The sequence below is a fragment of the Falco biarmicus genome, chromosome 3, assembly GCF_023638135.1.
Source record: "Falco biarmicus isolate bFalBia1 chromosome 3, bFalBia1.pri, whole genome shotgun sequence".
Lineage (NCBI taxonomy): Eukaryota > Metazoa > Chordata > Aves > Falconiformes > Falconidae > Falco > Falco biarmicus.
In genome coordinates this window covers 49,295,820-49,315,877 of record NC_079290.1, presented here as the reverse complement: position 1 = coordinate 49,315,877, position 20,058 = coordinate 49,295,820, and the positions used below count along the sequence as shown (strand labels likewise).

Here is a 20,058-nt window from a genome sequence, read left to right as displayed (position 1 = left end):
GGAGACCTTTACAAGAAACTTTTCTAAACAGGGCAAAATGGAGAGTGGGAAATTGTTTGCTGGTAATTGTTCTGAAACAATCCTCTACTTTTCTTTGATGCTTTGCTTTATATTTTGAGGAGGTTTTTAGGGAAATCTAACACAGGCTTAGGAGCATCCAATATCTGGAAAGGCTACATAGAGACACTTTGCTTGCAGGAAGTATACCTGAAAGTTCCTTAAATGTATTCATATCATACACTTTAATTTGACTTGTAATTACTAATTCAGGTAGCCTTTCTATAAATCTGGTTATTAATGTATTCAGTGGGTTCCTTGCACTGCCAGTAGCTCAATTTCCTCAAATGGTTTGCCGCATGACTAGATTTTCATGAATGGAAATTGAACCAGTAGATTGAAGTTGGACTTGACAATCTGAAAGGTCTTTTCCAACCTACGTGATTTTATGATAATATTTTGTAGGCATAGACAGAGAAAGATGACAGCAGGAGTCTCTTAGGTCTCATTTACATAGAACCATTCTGAAGATTAGTTATCCTTACACTGAAAGGTAGGATATCCTTTACCAAAAAAATTGGACAAAACATTTTTAAAAGGTACAGAGAAGTATTTTACAAAATGTTCTATTAGTTCTCTAAAACTAATTTGTCAAGTTCAAACCTGAACTCAAATACTTTCAGAAACTTAGAATTGGGGTAGGGTGTTGGAAGTGAATGAAAACCTCCCCTCTGCCAAATCCTACTGCTAAGAACTAAAAAATGAGATGTAAACAGGTACATACAGAAGATTTAAGCATAAATTTGACTGGTTTCTGCATGTATTTACCAAAGCATCCTGCTTCTCCTGAGATATATCGAACAAGCCCTCCTGCAATCCAGGACACTGACAATACCACAGCAAATTTATGCAGCTACATGATACCATACAACAAAACGCACATTTAAAGAACAAGAGCGTGCTGCTTTTGTTAGTATGCCCCATCAAAAAAAATATTGGGATTCAAACATCAATGAGGTCCTTCAGAAACATCAAAACCTGAACATCTGGCACCCCTGTTATAAAATTCTCACGTCTTCCATACTTCTTCCTTCAATTTTGGAGAGGTAAGACACCAGGAATATTCATAACAAACTGCAAACTGTAAAGCAAAAAACTTCAGGCTGGATAAACACCATCCATGCTTCTTGTATTTCTAAAGTCAGTTCAGATATGCTTGTGACAAGACATTGCTCAGTGACTGGAAGATTCAGAATTAGACATAATTAATACACTGGGAAAAAAAGTTCTTGAATGGCTATTGGTGAATAGCAGCTTCGCCAAGACATCAGGTGGAGAAAGACAGATGAAGAATGTAGACTCTATTCAAGAAACCAGGTATCAAACTGAATCCAAGCTCACAACTTTTCTATAACTGACTGTTTTCATAAGTAACTTGCAAAAAAAAAAAAAAAAAAAAAAAAATTGTCCATTCTGAAAGGGTTTCCAGCTCAAACAGTAACAACACACAGTAAAATAAAGAGCCCACCCTCACACTTGATGACAGCTTTAGGCATATCATCCAAGACACGATACAAAGCTGTATTTGATAACCATTCCTTCTAAGGAAAAATGAACTTTTTTGATCCAATAGAACACATAGGTTGGAATAAGAATAGTCAGATCTCAGACAAAATCCTATTTTGCCCTTGACAAAGCCAAAAAGGTTTCTTCAAGATGGAAAAGCATCTTTTTGGCCAACCTTATCCTTTTTACAGTTTGCTTCACTTCTTCACAAGAATAGGTGAATTCTTCATTTCAACACCAAGCCAAACATGCCATAAATAGATCAAATGTTTGACACAATCCAAGTGAGAGAAATGCATCCTATAATATATAAAATTAATTAAAAAACAAACAAACAAACTTTTAAACAGGTATTTATGTCTGAGAAATCACTGTCTATATTCTGATGAAAACCAGGTATTGCACTTACCTATTTTAGTTTTTCTTCAGTTGTTGTTTATCTTTCATACACGTACCCATACAAACCACTAGAGAATTGCATGACATATTGCAACAATGCAGAGTGCTCAGCTGGAACAACTGAAACAAGGTTACATTCTTTATTAGCAAGCAGTTAGTTTGCACCTAAAAAGCCTGTATTTATTACCAGGATTTTTTAAATCTCCCGGTGTTCTGATCCATTTCAAAAAGCATTAAATTACGTATCTTTTAGGTTGATACATGCTCTTTGAAGGACTTCAGTGGTATGTCACATATCTATATAACCAGGCTAATGTTGAAGATAGAGGGTAAGATAACAAGCAGATGTAGTCCTGTGTTTAGCTTAAGTTTATTTGGCTTATGCTTAAACAGTGCTAGTTTTGTACACTTTGACAGAATAAGGTTATAGCTTGAATTAATAAATAAACAGGGCCAATTAAATGCATACAAACCTTTCTCTAGTTTGCTTGTGGGTACATTTGCAGTGCTGGGCAATTTTTTTTTCTTACAGTAAGAACTTTTATCACTTGTATCTTTTTTCAGTTCACATGCCAGGAAAACGGTACATTGTGGGAGTTCAAGGCATTGCTTATAATACATTGCAGACCTTTGTTATAATTAAATTAATTTAAATACTTTAAAATAAATCTCTCTGATCCCAGAGGTTTTAATTTTCTATATATCTTCCACCTTTTATGGAACACGCATGGCATTAATTCTCTTTTAAGATCCCATATTAATGCCATGCAAAACACTGATTAATTATACAGCAATGATAAAGAAAACTACCAAGATAGAATCACACTCCTTCTTGTAGAAGGTATACAAGTGTGATGATTATTATGGTAGATTCCTCAAGTGTAGCAGCCGGGAAGGGACTGGTGCCCTCCAAATAACGCAAAAAAGCTCATAGCCATCCACTGATAAAAAGTGACTTTTCAGTGTTTTTTCTCTACAGATTTTTCATCTGCTCTTTTCTACACTGCATATGCAATGTCTTCCCAGTGCTATTTCATCCCCTTTACTACATCTTTTCACATTTCTTTGTGTCCAGTTCTGGGCTCCCCAGTTCAGGAGAGACAGGGAACTACTGGAGAGGGTCCAGCAGAGGGCTACAAAGATGATGAGGTGGCTGCAGCATCTCCCTTCTGAGGAAAGGCTGAGGGAGCTGGGGCTGTTCAGCCTGGAGAGGAGAAGACTGAGGTGGGATCTTATCAATGTCTGAAGATATCTCAAGGGCGAGTGTCAAGATGATGGGGCCAGGTTCTTTTCAGTGGCACCCAGCAACAGGACAGTGGGCAACAGGCACAAACTACAGCACAGGACGTTCCTTCTGAAGATGAGAAAAAATTTCTTTACCTTGAGGGTGACAGGGCACTGGCACAGGCTGCCCAGAGAGGCTGTGCAGTCTCCTCTGGAGACATTCAAAACCCACCTGGATGCAACTCTGTGTGACCTGCTGTAGGTGAACCTGCTTTAGCAGGGATTGGACTAGATGATCTCCAGAGGTCCCTTCCAACCCTGACCAATCTGTGATTCTTTCAGCTGTGGGCAGCATCTCACAAGGTCCCTGGCTCTGACTGGGCCAGCCATGCCACCCAGGAAAGCAGCAGCATTTACATAGGACCTCACTGTCTTCCACAGAGGAGGCTTCCTCAAGGAGGAGTGATAGACAGTATCTGACCTTAGACTGTAAACTGGTGCACGGACTGCGCAACGAGCTTGACACGTGGGCCTTTCATGAATGATTAGCGACTCAAACAGTACAAACAACAATAGCAATGGGTTTTTATAATTTTGTTTTAATTTATCAATTAAACTCCAATATAATTCACAGATAACTTCTTAACTAAGGCCTCCTGGACTCAGCTGTAAGTAGGTGCTATGACTGTAAATTGCTCTTTTTTTTCAGGTGGGTGAGGTAGGGCGAAATTTTCATTGATTGGAGCTTCAGTAAAAAGAAGCTTCAGTAAAGAGAATCCGAAGGAACAATACACAGTGTTGTGGCTATAAAATTTCCTGCTTAGCAGCTTCAGGTAATATACTGTATTTGAAAAGATTAATTCAACTGTGATCAGATCCAACCCAAAGTTCTTTCATTCCCCCATAATTTCCAGCCATCTATCATTCACCTATTTAATAAACAGCCACTTGTTTCCCAGGCTCCACCAAAGCATCAGGCAGATAACTATCAAGGCTGTAAAGACAATAACAATGACTACAGAGCTCTCAACGCTGTGATAACTCTTTCCTGAAAGCAAACTAGCACAACTCCTGACTCAGATCATCTCATCCACACACACAGGACTGAACAGGCAAACAGAGTGTGTTTGTTCACAGCAATTTTAATCAGTTATAGTCAAACTAATTTTGATTTTAAACAGTCCACAAGGACGTGACAGGCTCAAAAACCTAACCACTTACAAATGCACACTCTGAAATAATAGAAATTTTATAATCCCATGCTGCTGTAATAATTGTGCAGTGTTTCTTATTCATATTACACTCCCACAAAACATTTCCAAGCATTCCCTTCTGATGTACAAACATAAGGAGAGCAAAACCTACATGTGGGAACCTTAACTAAATGACAGTAGAAGTAATCAAGCTGAAAAACATCTGCCATTATGGGCTGTGCAATAAAGATTGCTCTAAAAACTACAGTGTGGGAGGTTTCTCTCATGAGCAGAGAAAAACGTACCCTGGTTTAACAGCAAGGAGAACCAGCAAAGCCCAAACTTTCAAATGCACATCAGCCTCCTCCACCAGCAATTGCACTGTGTGGCCTCAAGCCTGCCATCCAATAGGCTTCAGCTTCCATGTCTATGCAGACATTTCTATTTATAATACCACAGTATCCAGCAGCTTTTTTATTCACCCAGGGCACCTGAGCACCACGTGATGCAGCCACATGGTGTGGGAAATAAGCACTTCTCATATAAGCGGACAATTTTCTGTCCTTCTGCTCAGAGGTCCTGCCAGCACTAGGCTATTTGGAGCTGCTGCACTTTCACCTTCAGTATTTCCAGAACTTCAAATGTTTTGAGGTTCCACTCAGGCACTGGGACAGTTTCCCTATTCCCCGCGCCCCCAACCCCATCTCTCCATTGCCACTCAAACTCTTCCAACCCAGGCAGTCACCTGCGGTCTGAGCCTTCTCTGGAGCTCTCCTGAAACCTAGGACAGCGAGGCCGTTTCCCTACGGCCTGGGGTAACACCTGAAAAAGGTGTCTGCATGCCAGCAGGTGCAGATACTATTCAAAAGGAAAGAGAAGGCAGAGGAAGAGCTTCTCCTCACCTGAAAAGTAATGAAAGCCAGGCTGGTCAACTCAGCTGTGCACAGGCCTACAGGGAAAGGGGACAAATGTTGCTGACGCCAAATTGTCTTGCAAAAGAAGAGCTGCCAAATGCAACTCGCTTCCGAAACTCCTCAGAGATAATATCAATCTCAGGCTGAAACCAGCAAGAAGCTATGTAGATGCAGAGCATAAAATCTACATCACATTCTCTGTGGCCTGGTCAGGCAAACCCCCTCTCTTTTGCTTTTGCTCATTCTTCTGCCTTTCCCCATTCCTTCGCAGTAAGAAGGAACTAGGAGGAATGCAGCTCCCTGACTTGGTCTGTCCTGCACCAGGATCTGGTTCTAGCTGCCTAAGGTCTTATATAAATAATAAAGTGCTTCTTAATGTAGTCGTCCTTGTAAAATCATTTGCCAAAGCAGTTCAATGACACAAAGCGTGTTTTCCCAGTGGGTCAACTGAGGCATGGGCCAATGATGTCACCAAAACACCATGGAAGAAGCCTCCAGTTCCCCCCAAATTTCTATTACTAAGAAAGGCTGCTTCTTCAGATCTGCTGTCAGAATTCAAAATTTATGGCTAGATCCACTAAACAGCTTAGATCTCACAGTTTAAGCATTAGCGTTGCATAGTATTCCCTAACTTTTGGATGTGTTGCCGTGATAACTGCTCCTATTGCCAGGCAACAGTTTAAAGCTTTAAGGAGAAAATTTTGAAGACAGGTTCTTTGTTTTCAGCTTTGCATTTTGATGGAATAGATTGGCATCTTCAGAGGAAATTAATACCGTTCCCTTGGACCACAGTGTAGAGCATCTGTATTTAATCAGAGCCTCCCGCTGGGCCCCATGCCAAAGCGATATTCCACAGCAGCCCTGTCCCTGCCTCCAGCCAGCCCCTGGTTTAACTGTAGATTTAGAGGTACGCATGGTACCCTGCATGAAGCGCTCCCTCCCCCTCTGTGTCTGTGAGGCCCCAGAATAAGGATGGGACCAGATGACAGGGGAACTGCAAAGGCCAGGGAGACTATTCAGCTAAAAGGAAATGCTGAAGAAAAGGTGGGACTGGAAGGCAAGTCTGAAATTTTAGCTTTAGGAGCAGGGTATTTCACTGAGTGCTATCATTCACCTTCATCAAGACTGAAAGGGCTGAGTATTCACCTGATAGATGCCTGTGCTGCTCCTTTCTCATGAAAAGAAGTGTGAACATCAGTTCTTTCTTCCATAGTTTAATTATTACAAGAACAGTTTTCTAGTATTTCCTCTGCTCCCTTGAAGGAAGCACGCTGTGCTGGCAGGAGATGGGGTGGTCACAGTCAGCCATGGCTGAGAAGCAGCTGGCAAGACCCTGCAGGAAGGAGGAGCTGGTGCCCCAGTCAGCACTTAGTGGCTGCCAGTGAGGTCATCCCACTCCCTTTTCGGGGGCGGTCACAGCCTTTCCCCACCCCCTGTATCTGCATATCTGCTACCTTTCACCTGTTCCCAGTCAGAACTGTCCCATTTGCATGGCTCTGCCCCTGCCCAGTTCCCACTCCTCTCCCTTCCATTTCCATGTCCATCCCTCCCTTGCTGATAACTGCACTGAGAGATGTCTCAGCCAAACCCTTGTCTCTCCATCACTTTTTCTCTCCTTTTTGGATAGAAAACCTACCTGGACTTTCCTGGATTTAGTTTGTTCCTTGTGAGGGTGCTTAAAATAAAAACAAAACTACATTGGCAGGTTGAAATTCAAGTCCCTTTTCTCCTCAGTGAAGACCCTACCCACCAGAACCATTTTTTTAGTTCTCTGACCTAATGCTAACTAAATTATTCCATGTAAATGAAAATAATTTTGGTTGAAGAGACTCAGAAAAATCACATATCTTCCACACAGGGTAATCTACAGATCAAAAGTTAACAAATTCAAAAGATTTTCAAACACTCTAATCTAGCACAGGGGTGCAAGGGGCATATCGTATACATCCAGTGGGCTATTGTTTAGGTTTTGGCTTTTTTTTTTTTCTTTGAGGATTTACATATATTTTAGATTGGATCCTGAAAGCAAGAGAGACTGAGAATAAAATCAGCAGAACTGAGGGGTTTCAGTGTGAACAGACCCAACCCACTCAAGATGTAAGGACTTGTGTCACTAAAACATTACAAGCATCAGAATAAACTTTCTTGCCATTCTCAGAGTTATCTGGATGATCTCCCTAAACCTGGGAGAATTGATTGCTATCTGTTTTAGTCAGGCTAGGTCAGAAGTCAAGCAAGGCAGTGCCGAAACAGTCCAAACATCACCTATCGGAGCCAACAGGTCCCACTGGGGCTTTGGAAGCTCACAAAATTTCAGGAGCTTCCCATGCAGGGTACAAGTCAGCAGCTGGCTCTTCCAAGCTACAACAGTATCAATGCCATTTTGCATCTTCCCTTTCATTGCCATTCATTGGTCCCACTCCCTCTCCTACTAGCAGAATTCTAGAGCAAACCACCTCCATCCCTAGTGCCCGTTACTCAGCTCCCTCACCTTCCAACTTTCCTTTCCTTACCTCCTGCTTCATTTGCTCAGCTCATATTCTAGCAAAACCCTCATGCTTCTATGAAGGCTCAGCTTATACTACAAACTAGAAAAGGCCTTGCTTCAAATTTTAACGAATTCTTTCAGGAAAAAAAATGAATGTAAAAACTAATGTGACATGAAACTGGTTCCACACTACATGCATACCGTATTGCTTTCCTACACAATTCATCTCCTTTTTGTCTCTTCAGAGACAGGAAATTTGTTTTGAATGGAAAAATCCAGTATCTATTGGAGGTGATAGCACAACCCCTGTTGACTTGAATGGGATCAGAATTTAGTATTTTTCAGTTACTCGAGTAGACCGCTGCTATCAAAATACATTAGAATTATATTTGCAACTGCTAGCACATTGATGCATAGGTGAAATTTAAGTCAGAAGTTTACATTCTGTTTAAAGAGCTAAAGTTCCTAGAATATTTATTTTTAGTATGTCAGAGAACACCACAGTGAGAAACTCACTGTTCAGCTGTTTTCGTTAATGATTTTATTGTCTGTTCTTAGCCATATCCCCAAGCACTAATTAGAAAACTGCTTTGACACAGAGCTTTAAAAATCGTCAAAGCAGCATAGCTGGCGTTTTTGCCATTCTTGTGACCAAACATTTTCAATAGCCTTTTCAATCTCCCTTTTTTAAAATATTGATTGTGAAAGCTCAAAGCAACTTGGCAGCAAAGCAAGGCTACATCATTAAAGGCAACTGATGTATAAAAGCTATCATCTCAGGGGTTGGGAAGCAGGGGGAGATGAGATTTGAAACTAACATAAAGCACACTCAAATAAACATACATTTTGCTCTGTGGTGCTCCACGGTGGGTCTTCTTTTCCCCAGAAGGGTTAAACAGATCATGTGAGACCTGTTATCCTGCTACCTGTCCACCACAGATCTGAGGTAACTTGTGGGAAACAGCATGGAATTCACAGCAGTCAGCATGATGAGATGGGAACCACTTCAACCAGCCACAACTATTGAAGCCCAAGAGAGGAAAAGACAGCTGTTCATTCACTTCCATTAAATCTCCTACCTGTCACAGAGGAACTTTCATTGGAAACATTTGTCTTCCTGGTTTTGAGAGAGCACTTGCATCAGAATCTCTTGCTGTTTGCAACAGCATCACTCACCTTCTCCAAGGCCTAATCCAGCAGGAGCTGCATTTAATTTTGATCTTTCAGGACAAACTAAACTGGGGAATACCTGCTCTGCGATCCTTGTTGAGACTTAGGTGACAACTAAGTTTATTAAATTCCATGGCAGGCAGGTGGGAACTAGAGGTAGCAGTTGAGTTCAGTAGCTGTGGCCATACAAACTTTTATTTCAGGTGCCTCAAGTGGCAGCTGGACACTTGAACTCTTTTGCAGACCTTTGCCTTTATGATTTGCAAGTCTGTCTTTTTTTTTTTTTTTTTTTTTAATTTGTATTTGCCTGGAAAGTATTTTGTAACTCCACTATCCACTGGCATTCAGCATTTCATGTGATCAGTTCCTAGAGATGAGATTCTCCTCCCATCATCTTATACAGACAGTGGCTTGCGACCACTGGAGTCCATGGATTACACACAAGGCGAAAGATCAGCAGTGAATAAAAAAAAGCAAGGTTACTGTGACGGAACTACCACCTGCTACCACCACTGCAGAGAAAAGGATATTAGTGTGATTATTTTAATAGGAATAAAAGGAGATGTTTACAGGAAAATAGTTACATCAGAATTTATTATCAGTCTCAAGTTAGTATCACATCAGTATCACTCCCCAAAACGTCAGTCACCTCCGCTTCTCCACAAAATTAATGAGATCTGTTTTTGTGCTCAAGGGATAAAAAAAGAAAAAAAAATCTGATTAACTTTTAAACCCAATTTCTTGAAGTGAGGTAAGGTCATGGAGATGCATGTCATTATTAAACAGATTTAGTAATCATTAACACTTAAAATCCCTGTTTCTGGATATGGGAGAAGTCATTGACTGCAGGTACTTAGGATGGTGATCCTGGAACAGCTTTTTCCAACACATTCACACAATCCTTATTTTAGAGAGCATCTGAAAATAGAAAAGAGGTGCTGTGGAACAAAGCACTAGAGGTTTCATAAGGAGATGGCTCGTTACCCCTTTCCCACATCTCAGCATGTACAAACTGTGGTTTGAAAGCTGCTTAATAGCACTTTGTGTACCTTAGGCTATTTGAGCTAACAAGCCTGCCAACCTTTGCATCCATGCAAAACCCTGCTCTGGCCTTTTAACATTTAGCATTCATGTCCTCCCTCCGCTACCACAATAGTTTAGAAATGCATTTTGTTTTTCAAGTAAAGTTGAAACTGCATCCGAGCATGATTGTTGCCAATGCTCATCTCAGCACTGGCATCATTAGCAAAGCTGAGACCACACTGTGCAAACAGTATGACAGATCTGTTTGTCTCATGCTTTAAATATGACGCTTGCTTTTTTGGCCACTATTTCATATTTTTCCCAATTTTCAGAAGTAGATCAGCAACTGCCAGAGATGCTAAACTCTCAGGACTGCAAAGCTGCCAGTCTACATAATCCAGAGGCTTGGACAGCTAGCTCGGTTGTTGCTGTGAATACTGAAGGTAAGAGTGGGATCTGTCTGTGGCATAGCCAGAGGATCTGGAATAGACAAAACTCCTGTTGGGGCCCTTGGCAGCAGAGCAGTACTCCGAGATGCTTCCCCTCGGGTTACACCTCTTTCTCCAAGAGGTGCTGTCCCGCTAGGGCCAGGCTTTAGCGCCACATGCTTCATGTTTAATGCATATTTCCTTCACAACTATAGCCTCCCCTCCAGCAAATGCCTCTGCAACAACACTGCTCTCCAACTCAGGTGACTAGCAGTAGCACTGTACAGCAGGCACAGCAGCAGCTGGACACTGCATTATATAGGTCTGTAATAGTCATGCACAGGTATGGATGATACCACGCACAGCTATTTTCTGCACAGCCATGTTTCCTCCACACCTGAATATCCAGTCCTCACGTATGGTCTCAAGTAAGCATTAGTACAAAATCCAGATCAACTCTAGCAGCTGAAGGCATCTAATGCCCAATTACACAGCTGGTCAAGTCCTTACAGACCCTTTTACAGTGTGGTACCTTGAACTTCTGAGTAGAAGACTTTATCCACACCAGCAACTCTGGTAAGGTCTCACATTACATTAAAGTATCCCCCAGAAAAAAATAACCCTATTATACTATACCACTGAAACAGAATTTTCAGGGAATTATTTGGAAAAATCAAAACAACTCAGAGAACGATTCTGCATCTTTCATTGGGATCTTTATCTAAGCAAGTTACTCAAAGAAATATTTAATTACAAAAACATCAATGTAGATATTTTGTCTTTCCTACCAGTTACCAGCACGCAGCCTTCAAGTTTTCCATAAGGCAATGCTGCCCTCTCTTGGTGCAATTTCTTATGCACAATGTTCTTGATACAATTCCTCAGCAAGGTTAGAAAGCGTTTTTTAGGGATGTACTGTTTTTTTTCTCCTTTTGTAGAAAAATCAACGCGTTGAGTTTGAAAAAGAAAAAAAAACAAACCTAAACACCCCCACCAGGCTAAAACAAACAAGTAACAGACTTAGTTTTGTAGGGTGTTGATTTAAGAAGGTCACTATCGGTAACAGATTACTGCCAACTTTACAGGATTTATTAGGTGGAGCAAACAGTACTACAAAAACAGTGCATTCTACATTTGCCCTTACAGATTACAGCACAAATATGTACTGTACCTTCTAGCAGAGAAACAGACCATAGACCAGGACAAAAAAATAGTTAGAAAGATTAAAAACAGGTATTTGAAGTGGTTAGAACACAAGCAAAATCACCTTTCAAACCAATGTGTACAGAGACTATTGATTGTACAGACGTGGGAACTGGCAGAAATTACAGATTTTGAAGCAGGAATCAAAACTTCTTGCTAATTTTTTTTACGATACAAACAGTAGCAACAGGTCAGTTTACTTATCAGTCACTGCCTCCTATACAAATTTCTCACCTCCCACTCCTGTATCCCTGCTCCTTTCCCAACCCCAATAAAACAAAAAAGAAAACTTTCTGATCACTTAACAGATACAAAAGCTTGTCCCCACCCTTGTGTAACCTTGCAGTATGGTACTGACATTGCCAACCGCAAGCCGTACACTGCACTGAGTTTGCAAGGCCTCTGCACTGGGTATAGCTGAGCTTTCCTTCACCTCCCATGGGTTTTACTCAGTTTAGCCATGACAGCACTCTCTCCAGCTGACTGTGTCTACAGCTAATCCATTCTACTCATGTTTATCTTTGTGTGGTACAGGCCTAGTTTTATATCTATAGCACTGTTATTGCTGGCAGAACAGGGTAATTATTCTCATAGTGCCGTAGTATAGAAAACGCAGCCCTGGTATGAGAGCAGAAGCCCTGAGAAGTGGGGACACATGAGGAAGTGTAGGTGTGTACCGGCATGGGGTTGCAAGAGATGGGCCCACATTTGGTACTGCAGATGCCACAGCTGTGCACAGCTCTGTAATGCAGTTTAAAAAAAAAAAAAAAAAAAGACAAGACAAACTGGTCTTTGGATAACAATTTACTGTATCTAACAAACAGATCATCATATAATCCAGGTTTTCTGTAGCAGGAGCTACAGAACAACAAAGAAAGAAGATGCAAAGGCACATTATCCAACAGACAAATAATTCCCAAGCTGATCCTAGGGGAATAAGGAGGAACCAGCAATATCAAAGTATTTTTCCCACAAAGGACTGCAGAGGCACAGAACCGTTACCCTCTCCAGCAGTTACAAGCTGTGGATTTAACACTTCGGGGAAACAGCTTGAGCATAATTTCCGTTTCTTCTTTTAAACTGCATGCACTACAATTTTAACTGTATTACTGTGATTACTACTGTGATTTTTCTTTCCTCTATATGAAAGCACTCTAACTGCACTGTTCTTTTCTGAAGTATCTAATCACGATTCTTAAATTAGACTGTTAAGACCTCTGTAATTGTGCATGTACATATACAGATCCCCTCTGCCTAAAACAATTCTGAGTTTAACATATTCCAAAGACAAAAACTACCTACCCCTTTCTAGGAAGTAGAGATTAGTGACACTCCAGATCTTGACTAGGAATTAGATGACAGCTGCTGTAAAAATGACTACTTTAGTCATGATTCTTTGTATCAGAAGATGGAAACAATCTCTATCTTGGACACACAGGCTGTCAGATTTTTAATAAAGATCTTGCCATTCACCAACACAATTTCAGGAGAGTCTAAAGCAAGGCTCCTGAACTAGTTCGCTTCCTTAAAGAGCCTGAGTTTCAGAGATGTGAGATGAATAGAAGCCACTAGGCTTCAAACATCAAAGTATACAGAAGCCCCAAACTCAACACACTGGTGGAAGAACTCAAAAGAATGTCTGAGAGAAAAAACTACTGAGGTGTGTATCAACAAGAAACCCTGCAGGTCTACTTGCCTGCAAGGAACATTTCTCAGTTTGTAGAGGTCATCCACTTGTACTGAAGATGTTTGAAATTGGGCAGTAGTAAACCCTAATGAATTATTTTTCAGTCCGGACAAAGAGGCTAGCAGAACAGCGAGAAAATACTCATAAAAAGAAAAAAGAGCATTTAAGAAAAAATAGGATTTAGCATGTACGAACACATTTTTGCCCTCTGTTCTTCCAGCCTATGGTCATCAAGGCTGCTTGTGACTACATGAAGGAAGAGCGAGAGAAAATTCAGTGCTTTCTGCAGTGCTTTCACTTCTCTCCAGCACTGAAGCTTTTTGCAAAATCCCCTGGAAAGGCGTTACATAGATTCCTAGTTCTCCGCAGAGATTAGAGGTTTAATAGGCAGATGCAAATTCCTGTAGCTCCCTAGGCAAATCTCATTGAAGCATCACAGAATACAAAGGATGACAATCAGAAGACTCCAGAAAGAAAGTGTTACCATCATGTTAGAAAGCATCGATACATCAGTGTTAATTCTTGGTTCCATACGGACCATAAACATGGTGCAAGCTTGTTGCTGAACAAGCCAGCTTTACCTGAGCAGAGTCATTCAACAAGTTGACACATGCACTGTGAAGCTACAGAAGCCAAAGACAGGTGTTTTATCAAGCCAGACATCCAGATTTCACTGACTTTTACTGAAAGATATCAAGAAGCACACAACTTTAAAGCCTTACTGTTCCAGTTACACTCCAATGACCTTCTCTAAACAAGTTTATGGAAAGGACCTCATACATGATTCAAGTGTTGTCAAAACCATTAGCAGCTCATTAAGGTGGATTTCTGTATACGCCACCAAGAAGAACATAGTTCCTTTATCTTTTGTAATTGATAGTAAATCACAAAGATAGAAGCCTTCAGTTTTACTCAATTACATGAATGATGGAAGGACACACTCTTGAGTAGATATGGATTAATATTTAATGAGTTAAAACGACTTTAATCAGAACATACCACATTTCATTATATTCCCTATTTATTTTCAAATTGACAAGTAAAATGCATTTTAAAAAGCAGTTTAGAGAAGAAATGACAGCATTTTCAAAAAAGAAAATAGACTATGTTTCCAGCACTTAAGCAAGAAACAGTGCTCAGCTGAACATATATGCTCAGGTTTGTTTCAACTAAAACTGTTTCCCCAGTTTTTGGGAGGTAGCTGTTCAGTCTTTCCTGAACACCATGGGATTAAAAACACCAGGTCTTGTGAAAAGACTGCACTGGTGTCAAGTCCTCCTCCATACTAAAGAGGAGAAAAATCCCTGAAAATTCCAGCTCATCACATCTTTCCTTACAGTGACCACAATTACAGCATTGATAGTCAGCGTAGCCCCACCTTGTACTTTTCCTTTAATTGGTAAAAAAAAATAAGGCTGCCACCAAGACAGAGTTTCAGCAGAAAGTAATACTTGCTAGTAGTTGCTCCCCACCCTTGCTGTTCTTACCTCAAAGTTCTCCTTATTTATTTTGACCCAGATAGTTGCTCTGTTGAAGGTAAAAAAAAAAAAAAAAAAAAAAAAACCCACCAAAAAACCAACCCTCAGTATTTAGCAAAAAAACCAAAAACACATGAAACTGTTCTTGAGCATATAGCTCATCTATAGGTTCTAGGCTCGCTAGAAAAAAACAAATTCTCCAGCCAAGTACTTCAGAAGTAGTGCTGGGCCCAAAACAGCTTTCCTGTGTCATGAATAACATCTCAACTTTCAACCTTTGTTAAAAAATTCAAGTTTTAGCAAAAAGGTGTATTACTGCTGAAATTCAAGAATAGCTTTTATTAAGAGGTTACTGACCTAACTATGAACTGGCACCTTAATTTCCAAACAACCGAAAATACTTGCACAAAACCAGAGAAATTCAAACAAGCAGAAACCACCAAAACAACCCCCCATTTTATTGCAACAATGTCCCCATCATCAACTGATACGGCAAAAATTAAGTTTTATTTCATTTTTAATTTCTATCTTTTTATTTATGCAAATATAAATTCAAGAGTGTAAAATAAATCCACATATAAAACACAGAAGAAACATTCTCTTTCAGTGACTCCGAAAAAAAACTTACATACTGAAGAATCATGACAAGTCATCCGCTATTCATTTTTCCAAGTATACAGGCATTAAAGAATGCAGAAATTTATTCTCCAAAAGCATCCTGTATAAAGTCCTCGAAGTACTTAAGTAATATTTAGTCATCTCATACTCTTGAGCTTATAGATGTAGATTCCAAGAAGAGGAGAGACAAAACCTCAAACTTCCGATTATTTAAACTCCATCTAAAATAATCCATTTAAAACAAGATTATGTTCAATTCTTATAGCTGAAGCATCACAATTACTTTATTAGTATAATTATTTTGGAAAACTTTCATAGTAGTTTTTCCTGCTTTTAAAATAAAGTCAGAATATTTATTTCACGTAGTTTTTACTTATACTGTAAATATATTGCGGAAAGTAACTCCACATGCTGGTACAACAGGCCTTCATGAAGTTCCACTTAAACATTACTATGATGTACCTTAAAAAACAGGGACTACAGCATGAAATGCATAATAAAGAGTCAGTCTCATGGGATTACATATTATCTTCCTTCTCAGATGCAACAAAATGCTTACGTGTTTTGAAGTCAATATTGGACTGTTAGACCACATGAACATTGGCTGGTTACAACCTGGACTAGGAACGTTGACCGTTTCAGAAAGATGTGATCATTTTGTTTCTATTGTGCAGGATATTTCAATAGGAATTCTCTTCACTGGGTCCAATAGGCATATGTTACCAATGATTGTGGCTTTTAATGCGTATCATGCCGAGTTCTCAATAAACACTGTTTTCCCTCATGGTTACGTTACAACAGAATGAAGAAATCAAGATAGTAAAAGCAAACAAAGTTAAAAATGAGAACTGCAAGTAACTTCACAACTAGAAGAGGAAAAATCATAGATTTAAATCAGCACTATTGTGGGTCCCCACAGTTGCACTGCTACTCTTTAGGCTTCCAAAAGATGTGTATATTTTATAAATATTTGTGTGCTAAGAGCCATGCTCAGAAACAAAATATAGGCTAGCACAAGTCTACCTTCTTGGAGATGCATGTTAAGTATAAAATTCACTTACTAAAGTGCATTTGCTTAACAAATTCTAACTTCTACTATTATAGCTATCCCAATAAGCAATACAAACTAAACTTTGTTGAAATTCTACCTCTACTTAAAAGCAGTAAATATAGATGACTGAAATCTAAATTACAATCTTTTATTACCAAACATTTTGACTCAATGTTGTGAACTGTAGAAATAAAACGTACTGTCCTAAACTTCTCACAAATGAGGAAGTACCTCTAGTTAGAAATACTGAAAGTGTAGAACGGAGTAAAATATAAGCAGAGCTGAAGTAAGCATTGCTTTGCTTCTTATTCAATATGGTGTTTAAGGCTCTGAGAGAAGCTGTTAAGTTTCCTCAAGATCTTTTGGCAAAAGAAATAAATGCAGAAGTAGCAGGGTCATCTGACATTTCAAAACTTCTATTTTCTTATTTCGTTAAAGCCAGCTCGTTCAGTGTCTGTATACATTTATTGCACTTGTGTTGTTGGAATACATCTATACCAACATAGTAATAATGATTGCAACAAAGCCATAGTAAAATAAACTTTAAAAGAGTCTGATTTCGGACATTAGAGGATAAGTGTCTGCATGTTTAAGGTGTTCCCCTAGTAATAATAAATACAGACAAATTGTTCATCAAGTCAGATGCACGTTCAACAATTATTTAGCATATATAAAATTTCACTCATCCTTTCATCAATACAAATCTGTTAGGGATCAAAAAAAGACTTACCATGCAAAATATTGATTAGTGCTGCATAATGGAATATATATTTCTATCAGAGTTAAAACAGCATTTTCAAAATTTAAAGAAAATAGATTTTTAAAAAGGGATTCTACTGTTGAATGCAAGTCTTCTTTGTAGCAAAGACAAGATAGAGATAAGTTATGATTTATCGCTGTACTTCAGTCTCGACGAAAGACTAATAATAATTTGTCCACCTACTTCTTAATAAATGCTACATTTTCAAGAATAAAGGAACTATCAGTAGGCATTATTTCTACTTAAAACAAGTTATTTCTCTCTGTAATAGGTCAAGTATGCTTTTAAAGATTCAGGTAATGGTAGACTCATAATTTTCTCTCTCAACAGATTTCGAGGCGGCTCTTCTGGCTTCAAGGCCTCACTGTGATCTTTATCCTCCTCCTCTTTGTTATCATCTTCCATTCTTTCATCTTCTTCACTATCTAGAGGCTGAGGAATGAGCTGATTACCGACAAACACATAGGTGTTAATCCTGCGTCTACGACATCTTCTGCGTTTTCTTTTTGGAGGAGCCTTCTGAGTAATACCCTTGGCTTTCATCTCCTCATTTATGAAGTTTCTAAGGGTACGTCTGATATATATTCGAGCTAGGTCCTGGAGATTCCTAACAGCACATGGAGCTAAAAAAAAAAAAAAAAAAGTTATACTAAGTGAAATTTCCCTCTAGTGAAAAAAACTAGCTGCAAGGCAGTAAGAGTAATGTCCAAGAACAATAGAAATTTTAGTACGTGATACAATATGCAAATGAAACAAAGCTAGATAGAGCCACCCTGACAAACCTTGTGGCACAGTCCAAGAAATTAAGAGGTCTTTTGACAGATATGCAGGACAAACAGAAAGCATGAACAGATTATCAGAATAAATTTAAGAAAGCATACCACAAATACTGTCATCTTTTAGCACCTGACAAGTCTTGGGACCTACTGCTGGCAATGTTTTAAGAACCTACTGCTAGGAAACAATTTCTACCTCTGTGTCACATTTGTTTAGGCAAGTGCCTTTTTTCTGCTTCCTTATTCTACTCACTATACTTTCCCCTACTTCCTACTAAATTCAACTGATGAGGGAGGACCATGTTGACTTCACAGCTGATCAACCAGGTAAGTCACCCATATCTTTGCAGCAGAAAAGGAATCAAAATTACTGAAGTCCTGAAGACAAAAAGCAGGTAAGAAAAAGCCAAAACCCACATATTTTCCCATGACAGACAAGCAGCTGATGACCAAGTATTGCTGGGCTGGTGGATGCCTGCCCCAGATGAGCAATGGCTAGCTAATTTCAAGGAAAACAAAATTCAAGGAGTACACCAGCCAAAAGTGCAGCCTGTTCAACTTTTTTGCTTGTAATTTTTCTTCCTATACAGAGCAGCATAGAAGTAATGGGGACTACAGCAACAAAGAAGTTAGTGAAGAAATAGTTTTTGATAATTACACTTCCAATACTGCATTCAGCTTAAAAAACACTATGCATTCCAAACAAAATCTGTTTATACACTGATTTTAGCTGCATGCTAGTTACTCAGATCTGAGACAGAAAGGGCATTTATGAATGACAACACTGATATCAGCTAACACCAACAGAAATTTTTCAAAAGCCCCATTTGTTTAATATAAAACCAACTCAAAATTCAAGAACAAAACCCCATCTAACCATCAAAACCACATTTATAATACCAGGCTAAACAAGCCATGATTGCAGATCATATGTCAATTATAGTAAATGAAAACAGAAGGTATATAAAGTTAATGGACTAACAGACATTTGTCTAATATAAAGAACTGTGTAAGAGAGACTTCATAAAATCAGAATAACAAAAAATTTCCTTCAGAAGAGAATGGAACAAAATTTTGAAATGCTGTGTCCTGAAAAAGGTGTGAAAGTAGTAAGCTCTCAGCTTTATCCTGCAAGATAATATAAAATAATCACATTATTTTCAGTGCTAGTTATGCTTGATTATATTCTATTTGATTTTGAAGACAACAGCATCTAAAAAGTTTAAAGACAAAGCTCCTCACAGTCATATCCCAGATCATAAGCCAGAATTAGTAACTATCAACAAGTCATAATGCATAAAGGAAGTCAAGGCCTAACAGTCCTAAACTTCTGTTCAGAAATGCCAGACACAACAGACACACAGAAGACAGCATAAAGAAAATGAGGTTTTAGAAAGCTTCAGACTTGCTCTATTAACAAATATTAACAACAAAAAAAAACCCACAAAAAAAGCCCACTTGATAGGTAGGAAGGACAGCTAGGCAGGAAGTCCTAGAGTAATATAAAATCTGTTTGAATACGGAAATATTCAGGAGATACCTAAAGAGAACTTCAAATAACAGAAGTAGCCTTAAGTTCTGCCGATACTCATCAATTTAAGCCAAACTGACCAAGAAATACAACTCATTTTTTGTTTTGATTAGTGATCTTAAACTTGATATTTTAATTTAATTGTATTGATAAACACAGTAAAATTTCATTGGATCTAAGCCATTTCATCTTTTCTCATTCATTATGATTAAATAAAAAAGAAAATCAAGATTTCAATAAAATCTATCATTACCAGTGATGTACTTGGGTTCATGATCAGTTTTTAGTACATACAGTACTGTGGGTCACCACAAGTTCACTTCCCACACAAAGTTAAGCATGAAGCTATGCAACCATTTTAACATCCTGCTCAAATGTAAAACTGAGATGAAGAGTATTTACCTTACCAGTGCTAGTTGTGCTTGACATTTATCACATAGCATACAGTCTACCCAAAGGCAGAGTTCATCCTTGCTCGCAATATGCCACACAGCTGTAACCATTCTGGTGTTGAATAAGCCTTCTTAAATCATTTACACCAAACATGAGTAT

At 39.0% G+C, this 20,058-nt stretch overlaps 1 protein-coding gene across 7 annotated transcripts in view; it reads right to left on the bottom strand.

Annotated features, from left to right (window-relative positions):
* Positions 1 to 15,269: 15,269 nt before the first annotated feature.
* Positions 15,270 to 20,058, bottom strand: part of PCMTD1 (protein-L-isoaspartate (D-aspartate) O-methyltransferase domain containing 1) — a 46,708-nt gene continuing 41,919 nt past the window's right edge. For all 7 annotated transcript variants that reach the window (XM_056330782.1, XM_056330779.1, XM_056330783.1 and 4 more), the window contains one exon: positions 15,270 to 17,822. In XM_056330782.1, coding sequence (XP_056186757.1) covers positions 17,452 to 17,822 — 371 coding nt within the window. In that variant the 3' untranslated portion in view covers positions 15,270 to 17,451. The remainder of the gene's footprint in view (positions 17,823 to 20,058) is intronic.